A 22,786-nucleotide genomic window follows, 5' to 3' on the forward strand; every position below is an offset into this window, starting at 1 on the left:
CCTAATGCATTCTGGATTAGAAAAATAACTGCTTGGATGACCACGTTTTAAAACTTTGATAGTGATGCAAAATCCTGTAGAAAGTCTAATACCCAAAGATTTGTTAGCAGCTGTCCCCCAAAATGAGACGGACACATGGGAATTTAAACACTCTCGCTCCCCCCTTTTCATCGAATACGACCTTCCATGTGGCAGCTGTACTCACATAAAGCATGTATGAATACAGAAATGGAATTTCCTCCTGAATTTAGCCAACAAAAGTAACCATTGTTTGCCTTTGTATGGATATAGCCCAAATCAAATTATGTTTGCATGGATGGGGCTACCTGGCAAATGTAGTCGTCAACATGCATGCAGCAACCTTCCTCTATTTTGTCTCCAACACCTGGTAGTCAGAGGCAATACAATTATATTTGTGTTTACATGGAGTTTCCCTCCAAATGTCATGGTCAATCACTTCTGCAAAGTAATATTATTGTCAACATTATCCCTCGAGTAACTGCACTGCTTTGGAGAACTGTGATGATTTCCCCAAAGAGCTGCCACTTCATTCCAAGGCTTTTCAAATTCACAACAGGTTTAGTCTTTCTGAGACTTTCGCCCCAATGCATTACCAAGAAAAAGATTGCTCTCCCAGCTTACTTTGCGAAAGCTGAATTTGTAATCTAGGAAAGAACTTGTGGTGGCAAGAACTATGGAGTTTCTGTACTGGTTGTACAGTATCACATCTGCAAATAAGCTCCTTCCAAAGAGCCATGCTGATAGTCTTTATTTCTCCCTAGCAGAGTGTAACATTTCTTGTCTCCATTAAAATATGTGTAGCTGGATTTGGGGATTGTGGGGGGAGCTACCTCATAATCTAAAGTAGAGGAGAGGTATCGCCTGGAGAGAAGAAAAAGGCATATTATGCACAGTCTGTATATCAAGCTGTCAGGAGGCAGAAGGGAATTGTTGAAATATGATTTGAAATATCATATTTAGATTGGGGCCCCACACCAGAACACCTATAAGATTGTAATTTGAAGCATTTGACTATGGGTGGTTACCAGATAACATCTTCCCTTGACGACTTCAGCAGAACAGATTCCCCTTCCCCTAGTATATGCTCTGGAGGGTTGGTGCCCCTCTAGAATAGGTTGGGGAGGATGCTGGGAGTTGCAGATGCGAGGAGAGGAAGGGAAAATTCTATAGTGGAAGTCTATTGAGCAAAGTTGGATATCATCCCATAGCTCAGTGGTAGAACACGTTCTTTGCATGCAAAATGTTCCAGGTTCAATTTTGCGTGATCCTAATTAAATGGATCAGGTTGTAGTTGCTGTGAAAGACCTCCTGTCCATGGCCCTGGAGAGTTGCAGCCTCCTGGATCATTTCACCATTCAGTGCAGTGACAGGAGCAGCACTGTGTACACATCTTCCTTGCATGCAAGGAGTTGCCCCTAATATTGCGCTGGATGGAAAGGACTGTTTGCTTTATCCGCTTTGTGATACTCGCCTGGAGGGGCTGTGCACTGGGCTGATGGCCATTCCACCGAGAACAGTGGGTTAAACTGCTGATGCCATCCAGCCTTTTTTCTGCTGAACTGTGTAATAATGTGGCAGAATGGTATATTTGAAATGCTGATTGGTTTTAGAAAAGGCAGGCATTAACACGTTCCAGTGTGCACTGTGGAATTAATGCTGGCGTGTGCAGAGTAGGAACTGCGGGATATAGCTTTAGAAAGAACTTCAGGCATTTCTCCCCCACCCCTATTTCTTCACTTTCTTGTTGGAAACAGTTTTCTTTGTGAATACCCACTTTTAGGGTGACCATATGAAAAGGAAGGACAAGGCGCCTGTATCTTTAACAGTTGCATAGAAAAGGGGATTTCAGCAGGTGTCATTTGTATGCAAGCAGCACCTGGTGACATTCCCTCTTCATTACAATAGTTAAAGCTGCAGGAGCCCTGCCCTCTTGACCAGATACAAAAGAGAGCTGGGCTCCTGCAGCTTTAACTGTTGTGATGAAGAGGGAATGTCACCAGGTGCTGCATGCATAGAAATGACACCTGCTGAAATTCCCTTTTCTGTGCAACTGTTAAAGATAGAGGAGCCCTGTCCTCCCTTTCATATGGTCAGCCTACCCAGGTTCTTTTCCTGTGTCCTAGTGGGAACACTTGGCTTGCAGCTGCAGTGCATAGTACCCAGCAGTAATAAACATGAAGCCAAATTTTGAGTTGCTTGAAATGGAGGCCATGGAGTGTACTTCTGTTTCTTCATAAGAGCGGATGCAGATTTACATGTAGCAAAAACATATACACTATGGGGTTGGATCTGGAGTACCTAACCTTAACCCCTTAAAATGTTACCTCTCTTCACCAAGGGACATAGAGTTAGAGATGTAAAATCTTTGAGGGTTTTTTTTTGGGGGGGGAGGGATGGAAATTCTGGTATAATAAGCAGTATTTAACTTTTTAGTGCTCTTTACAGATCTAAAGTAACTTTGTTGCTTTAAGACAGCCTTCCCGAGCCTGATGCCCTCCAGATATTTTGGACTTCAGCTCCCATCAGCCTCAGGCAGCATGGCCAATGGTCAAGAATGCTGGACAAAGTAGTCCAAAACATCTGGAGGGCATCAGGTTGGTGAGAGCTTTTTTAGGAACATAAAGCAGCCTTTCTGTTCCTAAAGTTAGTTTATGTATAACTTAGTTTGCTTGTAAAATTATAATTATATTTTAAAAGCAAACTCAGTGAATTTGTAATTATTGTCCGAATTAAATAACTGCTATAGCATCAGAAACAGGATACTATAGAACAAAACCCGAACTGTCAAGGATGTATTTGCTGTCAGCAATACACAATGGTGACTCTATTCACATGTTGGGAAACTGAACATAAATTCTATCAGTAAAATATACTTTAGATTAATAATTTTAATAAGGAATTAAAGAATTGACTATGCTGGGAATTTTACCGAGAGGATTAAAAAACATCTTCCCCATGACTTCATTATTTCCAGGCATTTTACATAGTGGACTTTCAATAAAAGTGTTCTTATTTCATAGTTTTTAGAATTCTTTTGAGGGGAGTAAAAGCTGGGTAACAATATATTAATACTTTTTCTTAAATTCTAATAGAAAATATTTCATAATCCAATTTTTCCCAATTTTTCAGAAAAACAAAGCAAAAATGGTCTTCAGGGGGGAAACAGGGAAACTATTTTTTTAATGTTTTCTCTCTTTTTTAGGGGCCTTCTCATCTTTACATACAGTGGACAAAATTGTTGGCCTTGTAAAATATGAATTGGAACCCCCTAGCACACTGTCTTTATATAAGAAGCCAAACAAGATGTTAATTCTAAAAATGCTATAGAAATAATACTAATGGGATGACTGTCCTTCAGGATCTTCCACTTAACTGTTTATTTGAATGTTTATTCAAATGAACTGTTTATTCTCTCTCTTGCTGTGGCAGTTTGTATGTAGAGAGCAAATATTGCTGTAGTGTCAAAATGTGATCAAATGATTTCTTTATATGATTTTTCAAGTTTACTGCTTCTGCTCTTGGCAAGATGATCTTTTTACAAACCCAGCCAGGGTAAAGCAGTGGAATGGAAACAACTTCTGAACACTGGAATATTCATCCACTAGATACAGTAGCTTGATCAGCAGTGTACTCAGCCAGATAATGTGTTTTTTCACCTGTTTAAATGTTAGCCTAGCTTCTACTTCACTGCAGGCTCAGCTTGAGGCTCTGTGTGTGGTCTGCTTGGAGTCTTATTGAAATAACTACAAACTGGAGGTGAGAAAAGGTGGGATTCCGCCCCCAAAGGACAAATACTCTGATGGGTGTTGTGGTTCTTTTGAGTCCACTTTTAACATAATCTTAGACACTATTTGGAAAAAGGCACCATGAACAGTTCTTGCTTGATGTCAGTGTAAATGCTGTTTTGTATGGTCCTGAGGTGGTTAGTGGCAGTGTGTGCCAGTGGCAGCTTTGTAACTTGCTCTCTCTCTCTCTCTCTCTCTCTCTCTCTCTCTCTCTCTCTCTCTCTCTCTCTCTCGCTGTGTGTGTGTGTGTGTAAATAGTTTTTTTCCCCATTAGGGAACTTGCTTCCTTTTTTGTGTTGGATCAGGCCAAGGCTTATAACTTGAAGCACATCCTTTTCTGAAAACGTTTCAGGAATATCCTTGACTTTGTGCTTTAACAGTCTATAAATAAATTTTAACTTGGTGTTTTAAATTTGTAATTTTGCATTGCTGCTGTTTTTATCTGGTTGAGCTTTTATATTGTATTTTATACTATGGTTTTATACTGTTGTTTTATACTTTGAATGTTTTTAATTTTTGTGAACAACCCAGAGAGCTCCAGCTATTGGGCGGTATAGAAATGTAATAAATAAATAAATAAATAAAACATTCTGGTGTCCCACATTTTATGAGGGAAAGGATGGTACCAGTGAGCTCCTTCATGGGCTTGCACTCTCCCTTATTTCAGGGCAATTTCTGATATAGCGGCTATGGGTGCAATCCTATGCATATTTAGACAGAAAAAGGTCCTACAGTTCCCAGCGCCCACCAGCCAGCATCCTGGGAGTTGTAGGACTTTTTTCTGTCTAAATATGCATAGGATTGCACCTAAAAGTATGAACTAAGTTCTCAGTTCAAATATTCTCTCAGCTATGAAGGTAAGGTAGCCTTAGGTCAGTTTGAAGCATGGCTGAGAATGAAGCTGTTCCAATACTACTGACTATTGACACTCCTTCTATACCAGTGGAGGCTGGTGGCTCTGATGTCAGTGGGGTTTTGAATCCATCAGAATTCTAAATGAGCTGTCCAAGGTGCTGAATCAATTTGGGGGGTTGGGTCCAGCACCTTAGATAGTTCCTTTAGAGTTCTGACTGAAACTCAGAGTGGTGATTCGTAGCACCACTGACATCAGAGCCACCAGCCTCCACTGTTCTATTCTTTTATCACTGAAGAACTTTTTTCACTGCTCCCCAAACCTTACTTTTCTGGACCACAGCTGCAGAGCCTGTTAAGCATGACCCAGAGGGGATGCTGTTAGAGGCTGGGAGTATAGATGGTTTACAAAGGGCCCTGATTAAACCATCTGTATAAGGGCACAGCCAGAACTTCTGTCATCCAGGCTCTGCCACTTTTCTTCTGATGCTGTGCTTATAATGACATTAACATTTCAAAAGGGGAATTACCATAACCCCCAGGTTGTGATCAAAGAGGGTCTGTTTCTTAATTGAAAGGCTGCTTTGTGAGTGATTGACATGCATAGCAGATATAAAAGTGAAAGGTTTGTGAGGTGTTTTTTTTTTTAAAGTGAAGGTTTCCATAGGCCCTAACATCTGAAATATCTACAAATTGAGCGATCTATCCATTTTAAAACGCATATGGAATTTATCAATAGTTCATATAAATATTGGAATGAGCTGCCGGAGAAGATTATTGGAGAGGATGGAAAACATAGTCTAAATCAAAGCTTTGTTAGTGTAGTGGAAGTACAGTCGTGTGAAAAAGAAAGTACACCCTCTTGGAATTGTATGATTTTACATATCAGGATATAATAACAATCATCTGTAATTAGGTAAATACAACCTCAGATGAACAGTAACACATGACATATTACACCGTGTCATGATTTATTTAACAGAAATAAAGCCAAAATGGAGAAGCCATGTGTGAAAAAGTAAGTACACCCTTACTGCTTCCATAGGAATTAAGATGCTAAGTAGCAGGCGGGTGCTGCTAATCAAATGCCCGTGATTAATTGATCATCAGCAAGTATGACCACCTCTATAAAAGCCAAAGTTTTTTCAGTTTGCTGGTCTGGAGCATCCAGGTGTGTGTTAACACAATGCCAAGGAGGAAAGACATCAGCCATGATCTTAGAGAAGCAATTGCTGCTGCCCATCAATCTGGGAAGGGTTATAGGGCCATTTCCAAACAATTTAAAGTCCATCATTGTACAGTGAGAAAGATGATTCAAAAGTGGAAAACATTCAAGACTGTTGCCAATCTTTCCAGGAGAGGACGTCCCAGCAAAATCACCCCAAGGTCAGACCGTGCAATGCTCAGAGAAATTGCAAAAAAACCTAGAGTTACATCTCAGATTCTATAGGCCCCAGTGAGCATGTTAAATGTTAAAGTTCATGACAGTACAATTAGAAAAAGACTGAACAAGTATGGTTTGTTTGGAAGGGCTGCCAGGAGAAAGCCTCTTCTCTCTAAAAAGAACGTGGCAGCATGGCTTAGGTTTGCAAAGTTGCATCTGAACAAACCACAAGACTTCTGGAACAATGTCCTTTGGACAGACGAGACCAAAGTGGAGATGTTTGGCCATAATGCACAGCGCCACGTTTGGCGAAAACCAAACACAGCATATCAGCACAAACACCTCATACCAACTGTCAAGCATGGTGGTGGAGGGATGATGATTTGGGCTTGTTTTGCAGCCACAGGACCTGGGAACCTTACAGTCATTGAGTCGACCATGAACTCCTCTGTATACCAAAGTATTCTAGAGTCAAATGTGAGGCCATCTGTCCGACAGCTAAAGCTTGGACGAAATTGGGTCATGCAACAGGACAATGTCCCAAGCACACCAGCAAATCTACAACAGAATGGCTGAAAAAGAAAAGAATCAAGGTATTGCAATTGCCCAGTCAAAGTCCAGACCTCAACCCAATTGAAATGCTGTGATGGGACCTTAAGAGAGCTGTGCATAAACAAATGCCCTCAAACCTCAATGAACTGAAGCAACGTTGTAAAGAAGGGTGGGCCAAAATACCTCCACAACGATGTGAGAGACTGATAAAGTCATACAGAAAACAATTACCACAAGCTATTGAATCATAAGGTGTACTTACTTTTTCACACATGGCTTCTCCGTTTTGGCTTTATTTCTGTTAAATAAATCATGACATGGTGTAATATGTCATGTGTTGTTGTTCATCTAACGTTGTATTTACCTAATTTTTAGACCTGCTAAGGAACAGATGATTGTTATTATGTCCTGATATGTAAAATCATACAATTCCAAGAGGGTGTACTTTCTTTTTCACACGACTGTATCTCCTTTCTCTGGGTTTACTTCTGTATTTTTATGCTACACTTGACACTGAAATATTGGCTATTTTTAAAATACTGAACAGTTTGCATTAAAGCTCTTTGAACACCATTGAACATAAAAGGATTTTTCCAGGAAATGTTTTAAAGGAGGGACAGGTAGGAGTAGAGTAATCAGCAACATAATTCTTCAAGTGTACTGTTCTTAATCAAGAATTCAGTTTCCATTAAGAGTAACTAATTCAACTCACCTAGATTAGCTTGAATTTATCTTGCATTCTATTAGGAGAATGTGGATATGAAGGTTTTTAAAAACAAATATTCTATTTTATCCAAATGAATTGTGTTTCAAATTAAGGAGCGCAGGTCGTAATAAAGACATAAAAAGCTCTAAAATAATCTAATAATGAAACACTACAGGTAAGTAACTCACAGAATAAGCCAAACATAGTTTAAGACAAGACCATCTTTAAACTCATAAGAAATGTGCATTCCATAGTATTAAGATATTACCAAGAATGCCCTACTACATAACCATGTAAATTATCAAAATAGTACTTTTAAGCAAGGCTTCTTATTTTTGCAGATCCTTTGAAGACGTGAGAATCTGCAATCACAGGTTTTTTTATTTTTAAGTGGAACAAATTCCAATTCCTGGCTATAGACAGTTAAGACTAGCTATACCCAGTCCCATCTCCCATACCAGTGGAGGCTGGTGGCTCCAATGTCAATGGGACTGTGAATCGGCTCTGAGTTTCAGTCAGAACTCTAAAGGAACTGTCCAAGTGAACCCAATACTCAACCTTGGTTCAGCACCTTGGATCTGAAAGTCCTAATCTTCAGAAATTATTTCTATAAATGTATATAGCTGATCAGAACAAGCCATGGTAAAACTGTGGTTCCTATTCTTGTCTTTTTCAAACCATAGTTTCCAGAGTTCAGAATATGTTAAGGTGATATATCAAAATGGCTTAATGGTAATATTTGGCACGTTGTTAGGATTTTAGGTTGTTTCCTTCTTGTGAAGCTAGTTTAAATGATCATGGAATGGAATAGGATAATCTCTGGAGTTTTATAATGGATGATTTATGAATGATATGGAACAAATTTGTCTTGCTGAAACACTCTGGAATTCCTAGTCTAGGAGTAAGCAACTTGTGCCTTCCAGATATTTTGGACCACAGCTCCCATAATTTCTGACCACTGGCTATGCTGGCTGGGGTTAATAGGAGCTGTAGTCCAAAACACTGGGAAGGCACAAGGTTGCTTACCCCTGGCCTAGTCTATAGATTGATGCAGAGGGGGTTGTCTTAGGACACGAACCTTGTGAACTATTGTGCTGATAGTCTTTGGCATCTTTTAATGTTTAAACATAATCTAGAATGGCTCCTGTGGCATCTTGAGAATCTGACTTTCATTGAATGAGTGAAGCATTTAGTTGTCTTGGCTGGAAAGAACAGTATAGAATCTTGTGGGAAGCTTGTTAAATCTTTAAACAAGAATGCTCTGAGTGGGATTTCTAGCAGACAGCGAGAGTATGATGTAATTTGATGGATCTGAGGGTTCATCAATGTACTGCATTGTAAGGAGCCCACTCACAGCTCTGCCATGACTTCAGCTGTTTCAGAGTGTGACTATTAGTGCTCTGCTACATAAATGTAAATTACACAGAGATTATAAAAATCTTCCTTTCCTACAATGTATCACCATTGATCCTATTTCCTTGTTAAATTTAGTTTCTCATGTCATCTTGAAAAGTGGAATATGGTGTCCATTGTGCCTTCATGTTTACCGGCTGACCTCACTTTGGAGGCTTAGATATCAGGGGTGGTGTGGTGTGGTGTGGTGTGAATGGATTCTATGGAAGGGAGTGTTTCGTAGTGAAAACACTAAAGGTATGTTGGAAATATACCCCTAAAATGATCTGAAACTAAAAGGTAGCTTGTTCTTCATGGTTCTGTGAAATCCTGTGTTGGGAGGACACCGGCACCCACTACAAGGCATTCTGAAAAGCTCTGGTATGTTAGAAGCATGGTGTCGAGTATAGATGGTAATTAGAGCACTTCTCAAGAAGTGTTGTATCTTTTGGTAGCAAAATCCCTGAATCCGACTGTCACTGTCTTTGTCTCATTTGGCTTAGTGAAGTTTATTGTTGAGATCTGTATACATTGCTCGAGGCTTACCAAGGCAGCCATAGAACTTAGGGTGCAACAGCTCCTAACTATTATGTGCAAATGTGCATTGGAAGTTATTGAAATCATATCTCAGGGTGTGCTCCCTGCATCTGCCTCACCATCCAAGTCCTCCCATGTCACCTGGGGCTCTACCTCTGATTCATCACTTCATTCTGCTCATCCAGCTGCCTCCATGGAGAAATGATGTAAACTTCCAAACCTCCATCCTCTCCAGTGTAAGCTGCTTCTTTTTCTACTCCAGCCTTCCCTGACGTGGTGCTTTTCTCCTCCCATCTTCATCGTAGTTGTGAAGAGGATAGCAGAAGTAGTAATTTCCATTTTCAACTAACTGGGCTTAGATTCTTACGCACAAACCAAATGTGCAAGCAGTAGCATCACATTTGTAAAGTAATAGTGAGGTGCTTACTTTAAACTAACGCTTTAAGCTACCTCCTTCTCACAAGAAGATCCACTGTGGTGAAGTGGACACTTCACCGTGCTGCTCTAAATGGCATGTCAGGGCGTTTTATCTGCAGGAAGCAAGTGCTGCCACTTCAAGCTGCGAACTTTTGGGAGACAACATCCCTCACAAAATTGCTTAGGATTCCTTTCTCCCACCCAAGCCTGCTTTTGCATTTGTGCATTAAGATCTGTTTCTGCGGTCTTTCACTTGATCCTCCCATTATAAGAGATTTTAGTTAGTTAGTTAGTTACTTCATTTAAAACAAGTGTATACCACTCTTCATTTGATAGATCTCAGGGCAAACACATCATAAAACATTAAAATGTACTGTAAAACTATAACATCAATGATAAAATTAAGCAGTAACTAAAACATACACCAGGCTGAAGTGATTCTCAGATTAAAATGCCTGGGAAAATGAAAATGTCTTTATCTGCCACCGTGAAGAACACAGCATAAGTCACTTTGATGGTAAGGGTGGGGCTCTGGTGGAAAAATAGCTTAAAATTTGAAATATAAATATACTTCTAAAAATGTGTTTTTTTTTACCACACTATTTTCCCTTTGCATGCCCTCACCTTAGTATATTTGCTCTAGCATGTTAGTAACTTTTAAAAGCTGGGATTAAGTGGTAGCGTGTGGTTGCAAAAACAAGTCTAAGCGGAATAGCAAATTGGAAAAACGCATGTTTTGTTTTGAAAAGCCCTAATTCAGACTTTTCAAGGGTTGACTGAAGCTTTTCATGTTTTGTCTGATTCTGAATGTGTAAATGTGAAACATAAGATTGCAGCAAAGGTCCCACCCACCTACTCACTCACCCCCTTTTGCTGCTTGCTCACTTTGAGCAGATTTAAAGAACTAGTTGTTTGGTTTTGAACTCTTCTCATTTACACACTCACACGGAGTATCATTGGGAAGCCTCTTTTGAACTGGCATCATTATGGTCCCTGTAAAGAACAGGAGGAGATTGTATAATCACTTTCTGCTACATCCTTAATCTCAGTGTTTTGAAAACAATGCCCCATGTCGGAGCATGTACTGACTGGAAATATAGGAGAGAATTGGCGTGTTCCAGGAAAGCAGCATGTTGGCAAAAATAGTCCTCCCCACTGTTCTTGAAATAACTTTGGCCCCGTCATCTCTATTATGAGTAATTTTTTTCCTGAGTTGCTTTAAAGATAAGAGCCTGCTTCATTTTGCATTACTTCCACTTGTCGTCTGAGCAGCAATAGAGGTCTCAAATATTATTTATGATCAGGATTGGAGCATTCTCTCAACATTTTATGGCAGTATGACTCTTTCTCTCCCCCTGTCCATGGGTATAATAAGGTGCATTACTGTGCTCAGTTTTTAAAATTTGTAGAAATTGCCCACGAAGTAAGGTTGGGAAATGAAAAAGACCTTCATCCTTTAATTTATTGTGTCTTAGCATTTTATGGACATAATAGTTTACTCAACTACTATAAGCCTATAAGAACTGATAAAAAGCCTTGTAAGCTCTTGTTTGCACAAGTTTGCACCAAAATTAACTAATTAACTTTAAGTCAGTACAAATTTGCAATGTAAAAGCTTTCTTCCAGCCGGAACTAATTCTGATTCAAGTTGAACTTGTTTTTAATAAATTGGATCTCTGAAAATGTACACATGCTCTTTAATCATTGTGAAGGATATACATTAAATGCAATGCTTTCTGCCTTGCGAATAATTACTGAGGAGACAATTATTCCCCACCTGCTATATTTGCCTGTGATGCACCTTGTCATGGCTTTGTACTGGCCTTAGAGGTGTATTGGGACTTTAATAAAATAAATGTTTTCTAAATCTTGACTCTTGACCTAGTGAAGGATCACTCATGGGGAAGGAGGCAACTTTTGTTGACTTGGGAGTGGCTTATTAGAAAGGGTGCTGCAGATGCAGTTCCTGTAGCTCCACCTCTGCAACAAACACTTGGGGTTATGTGAGCTGGTTTGGGTATCAAGCGTACAGTGCCTAACAGATAATCAATACTGCTGACTTTGACAGCACTGGTTATACCTGTTTGGAAAGGGTGCAGTACTTAGCCTAAGGCTAGGCCCCCGTTCTTTCTCTGCCACAGTTGTAGGGGGGGGTGCAATAGGAAGGAGTGGTGATGATAATGATGATGGTATTATTAATACTAATACTTTTACTAATACTCATACATTCATTTAGGGCAAGCAGCAGCAGCAACCCGGCAACTTTGAACATATAATTTTGCAATATATAAAGAACACATTTTAAAACTATAGAAAATCAAAGTAATAAGACCAATAAGCATCAGCAACAACACTAAACAAGTAACATATAGCCCAGAAGTCCTAGGTTCAGGTTCCCAGTGCTGCCAAGCAGGTGACCAGAGCTGGCAAGATTAATCTCTTTGACATGTGCGGATACATATGTACAAGGAATCCTCCAGCCTTCCCAACACCTTAGCTAGATGGCCGAAAAAGCCTGTGTGCTGAAATGCAGCGTGGGAGAAGCGCATAAATGAAAATCACTTCTGCTGCTCCTCCCGTTCTGTATTAGATGTCCGTAGGCCTCCAAGTTTGGAGACTTACAGCTGTTGTGCCCTAACTCTACCTGTAAAGCTGCCTTATACTAAATTAAACCATTTGTCCATGTAGCCTAGTATTGTGTGTCTAACTTGGAGCAGTTCTCTAGGGTCTCGGACAGAGGCCTGCAAAAACTCACTGGTTTTGTTTTTGTTGGAAATGCCATGCAGAATTGGAAAACTTTGGCGTACACACGGAAATGCCCACAGATGTTAGGTAGTATCTGTGGTGTTACCCCACAATTGAGTATCTGGTATACATCTAGATTAGTATGTCTGGTGAGTATGGAATGTTAGAACTGAGTGGGTGTGGTTTGTGATGTAATAGGTAGAGTCGGAAAATGAGTATATAAAGAGTGACTGAGGGGAGGAGTATGTTATGTTGTTATTGGGAGTGGAGATTGGGATTGTTTGTGGAATGAGAGGAGATTAATTGCTAGGGATTTCAGATTGGTGTGGAGAGAGAGAGAGAGAGAGAGAGAGAGATGGTTGGTGTGTGGGGAGTTTGGATTAAGCAGCATTAGAAGCATTATATTTTCATTTAAAGCTTTTAACATGACAATAAACTTATTATTTTGCTAAGCTACTAAATACCACGTGTCAGCTTGGCATTATTTACCTGCCTCACAGTTATCATATACCCACAGTACATTTAAAAACAGATCCTATATTTAACCTGTTTCCCTCATAGCTAGGGGAAAGGTTTTATTTAACCCTCCCTCAGGTTTTCAAGTGGTGGTGCTTCGCCTGAGAAGGGTTTATGCGGCGAGCCTAGTATAGGTGTAATGTCGCAGTATCCATTCAGACACTAGCGCTGATGTAAATTACATTGCACTAGTGTAAAGGATCTTTAGCACAATGCTGCTAGCAATGTTAGCTGGCATGATAGGATTCCCTGAGTCCCTTACACTAGCACAATGCAATTGCTGTTAGAGCTGGTGTCCAATGGGATACTGCCCACTACTGTAATAAATTAGGCGATGATCCAGTGAATTTACATCAGGGGTGCAGAACCTCAGCCCTGGAAAGCAAATCCTGCCCACCAAGAATCCCGATTTGACCCTCCATGGATTTATCTGAGAAGTTAGAATATACAACAAAACAATATTTTCCATGGAAAGCTGCTAAATGTTCCTAATCATGGTGGTACTGGCAGGCTTCTGCCATGGTTTGTTGATTGTAGCAGAGGGTTAATAAGCACGTGATATTTCTAGTGTTGCTGCATGTTAATTAAGATAATTCAGCTCTGTGCTGCTTGTGAATCACCAGCTGGTGACTGCATTGGTGCAAGACTGTAATTAGTCTTTATTCCCCTTTTTGGTATCTCTTATTTAAAAAGCTTTTGGAAAGTCTGAAATTACTGGGCATATTTTACACTGTGAAGTGCTTGCATCTAATTATATAAATGTGTAGCTATGATTACATTGGCAAATCCTTTTTCTTGAGAGTGATCTTATTTATCCACTTCATTTTATAAAAAGTAGACTCCTCTTTAAAATGTAGGGAAACAGTAATTTCCCAATAATAACTTAATATAAAGAAAACTAGAATGGAGCAACCACTACTTGTTTCTTTATTGTGAATTCTGTGAAGTTAAAAAAAAATGAATCAGTTGAAATAAAACATTCCTTTAAAAGTGTAACGTGGACTAAACTTGGTTTTATATTTAAAACTCATACTGTCCACAGAAAATGTAAGTGTATGTGAATAAATACATCTTTGAACTCATCTACAAAGTAGTCTGAGCTTTTTCAACTCCAACTATAAGTGACAAGTTTGAGCAGATGCTCCTTCTGAAATTTGCCCCCTGGGAAATCACAAGCCCTTTGCCTGCATACAGGAGACACCTGGTTTTCTACAGAGATGAAGATTTGAGGGCTTGGGGGCAGGTGGAATATGAAGTCCACATACTGTTCAAGGTTCAGGCTGTTGAACCTATATTCCTCCAGCTAATACTTTACATATTGTGGAAAATGAGATGAGGACACACTAATCTATAATAAAAACAACAGAGTCATGTGGCACCTTAAAGACTGGTTAATATACTATGGCATAAGCTCTTGTGGGCTGTAGCCCACTTTATAATTCAGCTATAAATTGTTGTCCCAAGCTTCAGAGGTGTCTGTACACACACAAGCACATGCACAGGTTAAGGTTGGTATAACTGCAGCTCAATACCTCTTCGTGACTTCTGATGAGACAAGCCGTCGTCCATAGCAGCTTATGCCTTAATAAATGTGTTAGGCCTTATGATACACCAAGACTCTTTGTTGCTTTTTGCTGCAATAGCCTAACGTGGCTACCTTTCCAGTAATTTATAACAGATGGGTTTGGACATTCTGTGAGCAGCACCATCTATTTTCTTTTCTGGCTCCCAGATTACCTCGACTGGCACATTGTAAAAGGGCAATAGTAGGGAGATTAGTAATGGTATCTGTTATTTATCTGAGATAGGATTTCTTTCGGGATAACGTGATATGGGAATGTTGGGTTTGTTCTTTAGGAAGAATAAGAGGCCATACTCTCGTAGTATATATAGGTTAATTATTAATGGAACTTTATTGCACAGATGTGGCTGAAGCCAGTTATTTGGGTCCGAAAAGTCACTTTCTAAAAGTCATCAGTGGTGCAGTATGTTAGCGCTTCTGTAGGGATAGAACTAATGCATGCCAATATGCTGTTAAATTTCACTGACTTTCTTTGCTTGTGGCTTATTGAATGGAATAGTTGAGGCTGAGTGGCAAAGATTAGGATGAAGAGATAGAGGTGACTAGATTTATGAACAGTTACATTCACTGTTGGTTGGTTAGCTGTTTCTGTCTCTGTAGCAATAAAATACAATCCTGATTGTGCTCTAATAGAACTGTCTCTGTTCTCTTCAGTGAAGAGAGACGAGGTGATGCATAGATGAATTAAATCTGATCGCTGGTGCTTGTTTTAGGGAGAGGATGTCACACAGAGGGGGGGCAGGATCTCTTCTCGATCCTCCCAGAGTGCAGGACACGGAATAATGGACTCAAGTTAAAGGAAGCCAGATTCCAGCTGGACATCAGGAAAAACTTCCTGACTGTTAGAGCAGTGCGACAATGGAATCAGTTACCTAGGGAGGTTGTGGGCTCTCCCACACTAGAGGCCTTCAAGAGGCAGCTGGACAACCATCTGTCAGGGATGCTTTAGGGTGGATTCCTGCATTGAGCAGGGGGTTGGACTCGATGGCCTTGTAGGCCCCTTCCAACTCTGCTGTTCTATGATTCTATGACTTAATGGCCTTTTACTTTGAATGGCAGCATATAAAATTGGTTGACAGCTCAGACCTGCACTTAGCTGAATATAGAAGCGAAGACCTTTTTGTGCCGTCCTTGTCTTCCTACCACCTCTTGCCCTCTTGACAGTTAACATCAATTTCTTTTGCCCTCTGCTTTCTCACGCCTTTGAAAATGGCAATGTTGTTACTGGAATACACCAAGGGAATTCCATGCAATTACAATGAGTTGAGAATATTACGGTGGTGATTTATTATTTTATTTTATTTATTACATTTATATACTGCCCCATAGCCAAAGCTCTCTGGGTGTTTTACAAAGATTAAAACATTGAACATTAAAAACAAGTATACACGTTTTAAAAGCATAAAAACAAACAATATCCAGTTAAAAAAAATTAAGCCCTTCTTCAAGAGGTCACAAAAATGATCAGGAGCATTGATTGCACACTAGGAGTTGTCAACTGGAAGACCTTTAAGGATGCTGCCTGGCTCCTCCATTGTCACTCTAGGAGCAAGAATTGGTACCTGTGCAGCTGAACGTATGAGCAGAACACTGTAAGCCTTACAACCTGCAGAATATATATGTATGTGTGCCCTAGGCCTTAGAGTTTAAGGGGATTGAGACACTGGACCACTATCCATGTTTCGTGCCCCTCTCTTCAGCCTGGAGAAGTGCACAGATTTGCCTTGCTAGTTTTTCACTATCTGTTGAAGTGCAGCAGAGATCTCTGCCTGTTTTGCTACATGTCTCAATAGCATTTATTTCTGACAAGTGGGTAGAGGGTAACTAATTTATTTCCTGTTTCCTTTCAAAGTTACATAATACTCTTTCACAGCATCTTTTTCCCCTTTTCAGTCTGTCCACAGCCACCAGAGCCTGAGAATGGAGGCTACAGATGCCATCCAGCCCCCTGTAAAGTCCCACTGACATCTGACAGTGTCATAGAGTATTTATGTGAGGAAGGCTACCTGCTGAAGGGAGACTACAAATATTTGACTTGCAAGAATGGAAAGTGGAATCCAGACATGGAGGTTACCTGTAGGCTCAGCCAAGGTTTGTTATGTCTCCGTGTGAATATGCTCATTTTTATTTCCATGTCATTGGCCTTGCCCAGTGCTTTTCAAGTACCAGCATATAAACCAGTGTATGATTAGATTTCAAGAAATGTGTTGAGTTAATCTGCTCTAAAGGAATAAATTCACTGCAAATTTGTGTTATACCAGTTTATCGTGTCTTTCCCAATAGAATCCAGGAACTTGGTGAGATGCAGCAAATTGTCAGAAATCTCCATGCACACACACTATTTCTAGAGTTCCCTCTGAAATAGGTTATCATGTATAACTCCGAATACTTCCCCCCTCTTTTTTTACCCAGTAATGGTATAACCCTTTAGAGACTAAAACATGTTCTCCCCAGATCTAAAGCACACAGATACTTAGTTGTGTGAGGGTGGGGGACAGGGGTGGGGGATAGGGGTGGGGTTTTGATGCTGCTTAATCCTACCCTGTTCCAGCACAGAGCGTTCTCTGCCTAGCCCAGCCTGTCTTGAAAAGAATTTTTTCTAAAAGGAACTTGACAGTTGTGACTTGCAAGGTTTTTCACCAGTTGGATAAGAATTCCATTCCCACGATAGAAAGCCAAGAAGTCTGCAGGAAAATGTTTGTCTTGTAGCTTTAATTGACCATGAGGTATTGAGCAGGGGAAGGAGGGGAGTGTGTGTAATTGAACAGAAATTTGTGGAAATAAAACAAATTCCCTGCAACTGGAGGATACGCTCAAAGTAATGTATACATTTTAAAGATTTTTAGGGTGGGGCGAGGGGTTCTGCTGTTTTTCTTATGAACGAAAAGTGGATTAATCAGATAGAAAATGCAGCAGACTTTTCTCTTTCAAGCTCAGACTTGATTTTTGGAGTCTGTTAGAACTTTCCCAACTCATTTTGCCAATATGCTCCATGAGATGGTGACTCAATCACACAAACACAGGCAAAGAGAAAATTCAACGCCTTGTTCCCGTGGGATAAAATAAACTTCAAAAGGTGTTTTGGGGTTGTTGTTGTTTTTTTTTAAAAAATGTAGTTTTAGCTTGCGTTCATGTGACCAAATTGGTTCAATGTAGGAAAAGCTCCTGGTGGCCAGATGGCAGCAAAGGTTGTCTGGGAATCATGTTGGACTGAGTGTGCTGTGACCACCGAGTGCAGCCCTGTCCCATCTGTTTGTGTGTGTTTGGAGCAGGCCTCACCCCAGGACAATTCCATCTGGCATTGAGAACAAAGTTGGCCATTTGAAGGCAGGAGCATCCTAGTAATCCTGCTTGCTGTCCCTGGCCAGTTTGTTAACGAGTCTGGTTTGGTGATGGGAAACAGCTGCTTCCTGAGAAGAAACCATTTTAAAAAACCTTTTGCTTTTGCTTTACAGATAAAGGTTCTCCTCCAAGTGTAGGAGTACCCACCCTATCCATAGTGGCTTCCACAGCAAGCTCTGTAGCTCTCATCCTTCTCCTAGTTGTACTGTTTGTTTTGCTACAGCCAAAGCTGAAGTCTTTTCATCACAGCAGGTGAGTTTGTGGGGATGACCTTCCACTGCAGGGCAGATACTTGTGCATGTAAATGCTTGGAGGAGATCTGGCATATCTCTTGCTTATTCTACAACCATGCTTACTTTTCCTGTTCTGTCCTCAGTTTCTCTTTCAGTCTCTGAATCGTCATTCTTCTGGAACCCTTCTCTAAATTTGATTCTGTTAGACAAAGTATCCATTTACATTCCCTGGCAAAAAGTTGCTATCAGGCTGCTGATCCTGGAGCAGATCTAGCTGGTTTATACACACCCTATTTATCCCATTGTGGCTGCGCAGTGGCACTGCATGGTTTATATGATGCAGCCGCCAGCTTCCAGCCACGATGGGCTTTCCCCACAAAACTGCACTTTTAAAAAAAGTTGTTATTGTCTGCAAGGAATTTCAAGCATGAGAGCAGAGGCAGGGCAGGGGGAGCCGTTGAACCTGTATTGGACCTGATGGATCTCAAGCTGTTTAGGCCTCTTTAGGTTGACTGCATTCTTGCCACCCATGGGGCAAGGTTCAGCCCTCATCGTTCTTGAGGAAGCATTCCCAGGCTCAACTGTTACTGATAGACTTTGGCAGGGGACCAATCTAGACAACCAAAAATGGTGGTTGCAACCACCCTGTACCTCCACTTGCTGGTTTGGCCACTGCAAGGTCGAGGAAGCCCCTCATTGCCTTTTCCTACAGGAAAAGGAGGTGTGGAGTTCATTGGTTTCCCCCTGTGCAATTAAGTGGGAAACCTGCATTGAGCAGAGGGTTGGACTCGGTGGCCTTATGGGCCCCTTCCAACTCTACTATTCCATGATTCTAAGGCACTCTGGGCACCTCAACACTGAAGCCGCCGAACAACCCCCAGTCTTGCTCCCACCCTTGAACCTCTGGTGGGGAGGGAGGGATCTCAGTGCAACCGTCCGGATGACTTCAGTAGTTCCCAGGTTGGGAGGAGGGCTGGGGCTGCTATGCTCACAGGACCATGGTGGTGCATTTGTTGCGGCAAGCAAAATTCTGTATTGGGAGAGATGAGAGCATACGGGCTTAGTTAGTCTTCAGAGTTCCTACTGAGATGGCTGTTTAAAAGGATCAGTTGGCAGTAGTAAAGTAGCTATTCCTGTAACACAGGCACTGGTGTCTGGGGGCTCTGGGTTGGCTCATTTCATATAGGACATATTAGTCAGTGAGACAGAGGAAAGGCATGTTCATTTGGGAACGAGAAGAGACTAATTCCCTGCCATCCTACCAGTCTGTATATTCAAATAAACAGTTGAAATCTCAAATACGGAATATAGGGCATAAAAATTTCCCCTCCTACAGCCATATCTGAATCAGGGGGAGGTCTGGGGCTGGGAGAAGTCAGGGCGGGGGAGGGAGTCTGCCTCTTAACGAGGTAATGGATCCAGAGCTGAATGTTCATCATGCCACACACAGAAATTACTCGTAGAGACGGAGAGTGCTAGAAACATCTGTGGTGTGCTCTTTTGGAGTGCATGTAGGCAGTGAGGCCCATGGTAACAGGCACTGCTTTGCTTCTTCACGGCTAATTCCTATGGCAGTGCTGTTCCATCTGCTGTGCTACCTTTAGCGCCCTCCTGTCTTGCATGGAAACAGAGATCCGAAACTTATGCTCAGACCATGTAGACGCTTTCTTTTACCTCTGTCTTGGATAATGACAGAAAAAGAAAAGAAAAGGAGAGCAAGCCTATGTGCATTACCCACTGTGATGTACTCTGCTTTGGGTTCTGGGCATTTACTAATAATTCTGACATAGTTACCCTAAACTAAGAACTACAGTATCACAGAAGCTGATATCCCTACTTGAGTTGGGGATTTTAAAATCCTATTCAATTCTCGAGCCTTGCAGGGAGATAGAGGGGTGGAGGGGCCATATGTGTGTTAAGGATATGTGGTGGGAAGATACTGGGGTTTTTCTCTTCAGTGTCCAACAAAAACTGGGAGCTGTGCTTAGTCATTACTCCTAGTCAGTCCAGCTGCTCTTTGGCTGCTCAGCATACAGCCTGGATATAGGGTTCAATCCCAGACATTTCTAGTTGAGAACTCTTATTTAACAGAGCTGGGTTGGAGAGTTTATCCTGAAAGCCACCATTTGTCAAGGTAGACCATTGCTGTGACTACAGAGGCAGTCTGATGGTTCATGGAAGCCCAACAAATATTGTTAGAGAGCTTCGGCTATTGGGCGGTATAGAAATGTAATAAATAAATAAATAAATTATTATTATTTTCTTCATTTTTTTTTAAAAATGTATAACTTATAGAACTAGTATAGCGCAGTAATTCTAAGTGCTGAGCTATGGGCCTGAAGTCTCCTAGTTCAAATCTCAGCTCAGTCATGAACTCACTGGGTGGCCTTACATTGTTGTTCAATCTCTTCCCTCACCTCAATCTGCAGCACACTTTGGGAGAAAAATACTGGCCTAGCTTACACTGCTGTAGTAAGAACTATTGAGAAATGAAGTGCCTTTAAGAGGAGAAGCATTCAGTATTTTGTTAGTTGTTGTTGTTACCTTTCCTTTCCCCCAGGAAAGGGAGTCCTGGAGCTTGCCTGTCTGGCTGCTGCAAGGCCACAACAGCTAAGGAAGCTCCCTGCCTCCTTTCCCTCCTCCAGTATGACTTGGCCCAGCACTGCCACCCCCCACCCCCCCCTGTTCCATCAAGAGCAGCATAGCAGCCAAACCACTCCCAGACTTCCTGGCACATGGGAAGGGATGGGGATCACCGCAACGGTCCCTGCCCACCTCTTCAGTTTCAAGGCTGGGAAAGAGGCCGGGGTTCCTCCTATTCACCAGTCTGTGGCGGCACGTTTGCCAAGACAAGTGACAGTGTTGAGGCCTGATTACGTTGCCTGATTGTAAGTGGAAACTGTAATGAAATAATGGGAATTTAAAGTTCTAAAATAGTCCCTTGATCAAATTTAGATTAACATTGAACAATGAAATGTAAATGCCTTAATCTGCGCAAGGGGCACTCAATCAGAGCCACATGATAGGGATATCTTTCTATAGACTTGGTCATTCTGAGCATTCAGCAAGATCAGAATTGCACAATATTAATTATTGGCAACTGTGAACCTTGAGCCAGGTCAAAAGCTAGCAGGTGAGTTAATAAAATTTGTGGCTGGACAAAGCAGGGCTCAGCCCTGGAATCTCTTTTCAATGTTGGGGCAAAATCCTGGAAGATATGAGGAATAGATAATGTGCTCCTAAGGTGGGTAGAGTCCATTTATAACTCATTTAGTAGTGAGGGAATGAATCACCACGTTAGGGAAAGGACTTTCAGACACTTGCATACCTTGTATACTTCTTTTTTTCCCTCCAGGAAATTAAGCAGAGGGGGAAATGGGTTTTCCCATTATTTTATAATTAGAATGTTGAGGTCCACCAAAAGGAGCCAGGTACAAAGTAGTGGTTGGAGTGGGGTGGGTACCCTAGTAGAACACCCAGAGATCTACCTTCGCCACACACTCTGCTTATTGCTACTACAAGAGAATTCAAGTCACATGGCAGGGCAGTACATGATAGATATAATCAGATCTGTATGGCTGTTGTCAATTGAGTTAAAGGGAAACCTGGCTGTGTGGAGGCCTGAATACCTAAAGGGACGTTGAATCTAGGAACTCTGTAATGTAGTGTTTTGTGAAAAGCTTTTGTGTGCTTCATTACACTAGAACATAATGTGTTTCTTTACAATCCAAACCCAGGCGTGATCAAGGTGTTTCTGGAGACCAGGTTTCCATCATGGTGGATGGAGTTCAGGTGGCGTTGCCATCGTACGAAGAAGCTGTCTACGGCAGTGCTGGAAACTGCATACCTCCCTCGGATTCACGGGTACAGATTGTCCTTTCAGAAGGAGCTGGGCAGAGTGGAGCAGTGGGGGAGATGCAACAGCCACCAGCAGACCAAGAAAGGCGCAACTGCTCTGCTGGGGAAGATGAAGTCCCTGGACACTCCGGACTGTGTGAAGCCGGCAGCTCTCGCCACTCTGAGGCTGTTCTAGTGCATCAGGCCACCACCTCCTCCTGGGTGGCTGGCACATCTAGTAGAAGACCTGGGCCCAAAGAGGCCCCAGACTCAGAAAGCAGTGATGTACAAAGCCTTCTATCACTCGCTTCCTCAGAGGAGTATACTGATGGTAAGCAATCTGAAAAAGAAATGTTGCACCTGAACTTATGCTAGCTAGAATTAAAGCATTCATAAAACTGAAGATTTTCGCTCACTCCTTCAGTGGAACCTCAGATCTAGGGGCCAAAACTGGCCTTCCTGGGGTCCCAAGTTGGGCCTCTTGAGATTTCCCAGAGGGCCACACCCCTTTCCCCCAACCACCAATCATTGGGAGACTTCCTGGCTTTTATGCAGTTTCCAGTAGCAAGAGCTTGCAATAGGCTGGTGGGTTGGTTTTATTTATTTATTTATTTATTCATTTAGAGAGAGATGCACACACACACTTGCCCCTGCCCTCTCTGCCTTCGGCCCCACCCACCATTGGAATGCAGCCCCCAAGAGCTCCAAAATTTAATTTGGCCCTTGGGCTGAAAGAGGTTCCCCACCACAGACCTATAAGAACTAACACTGTATACAGGTAAAAGTATTAGGACCCCCTTCACCTTCTCCAACATGCGCATGCAAAGTCCCCAACAGTGACACTGGGGGCCCATTAAAGGATAGAATCATGGTGTTACCTGTGGT

The 22,786-nt window shown here is 41.6% G+C and overlaps 1 protein-coding gene across 3 annotated transcripts in view; it reads left to right on the forward strand.

Annotated features, from left to right (window-relative positions):
* Positions 1 to 22,786, forward strand: part of SUSD6 (sushi domain containing 6) — a 69,586-nt gene that overhangs the window by 39,783 nt on the left and 7,017 nt on the right. For all 3 annotated transcript variants that reach the window (XM_063117590.1, XM_063117592.1, XM_063117591.1), the window contains exons 3-5: positions 16,383 to 16,580; positions 17,945 to 18,083; positions 21,802 to 22,232. In XM_063117590.1, coding sequence (XP_062973660.1) covers positions 16,383 to 16,580; positions 17,945 to 18,083; positions 21,802 to 22,232 — 768 coding nt within the window. The remainder of the gene's footprint in view (positions 1 to 16,382; positions 16,581 to 17,944; positions 18,084 to 21,801; positions 22,233 to 22,786) is intronic.

This window comes from Elgaria multicarinata, chromosome 2 (assembly GCF_023053635.1).
Source record: "Elgaria multicarinata webbii isolate HBS135686 ecotype San Diego chromosome 2, rElgMul1.1.pri, whole genome shotgun sequence".
NCBI lineage: Eukaryota > Metazoa > Chordata > Lepidosauria > Squamata > Anguidae > Elgaria > Elgaria multicarinata.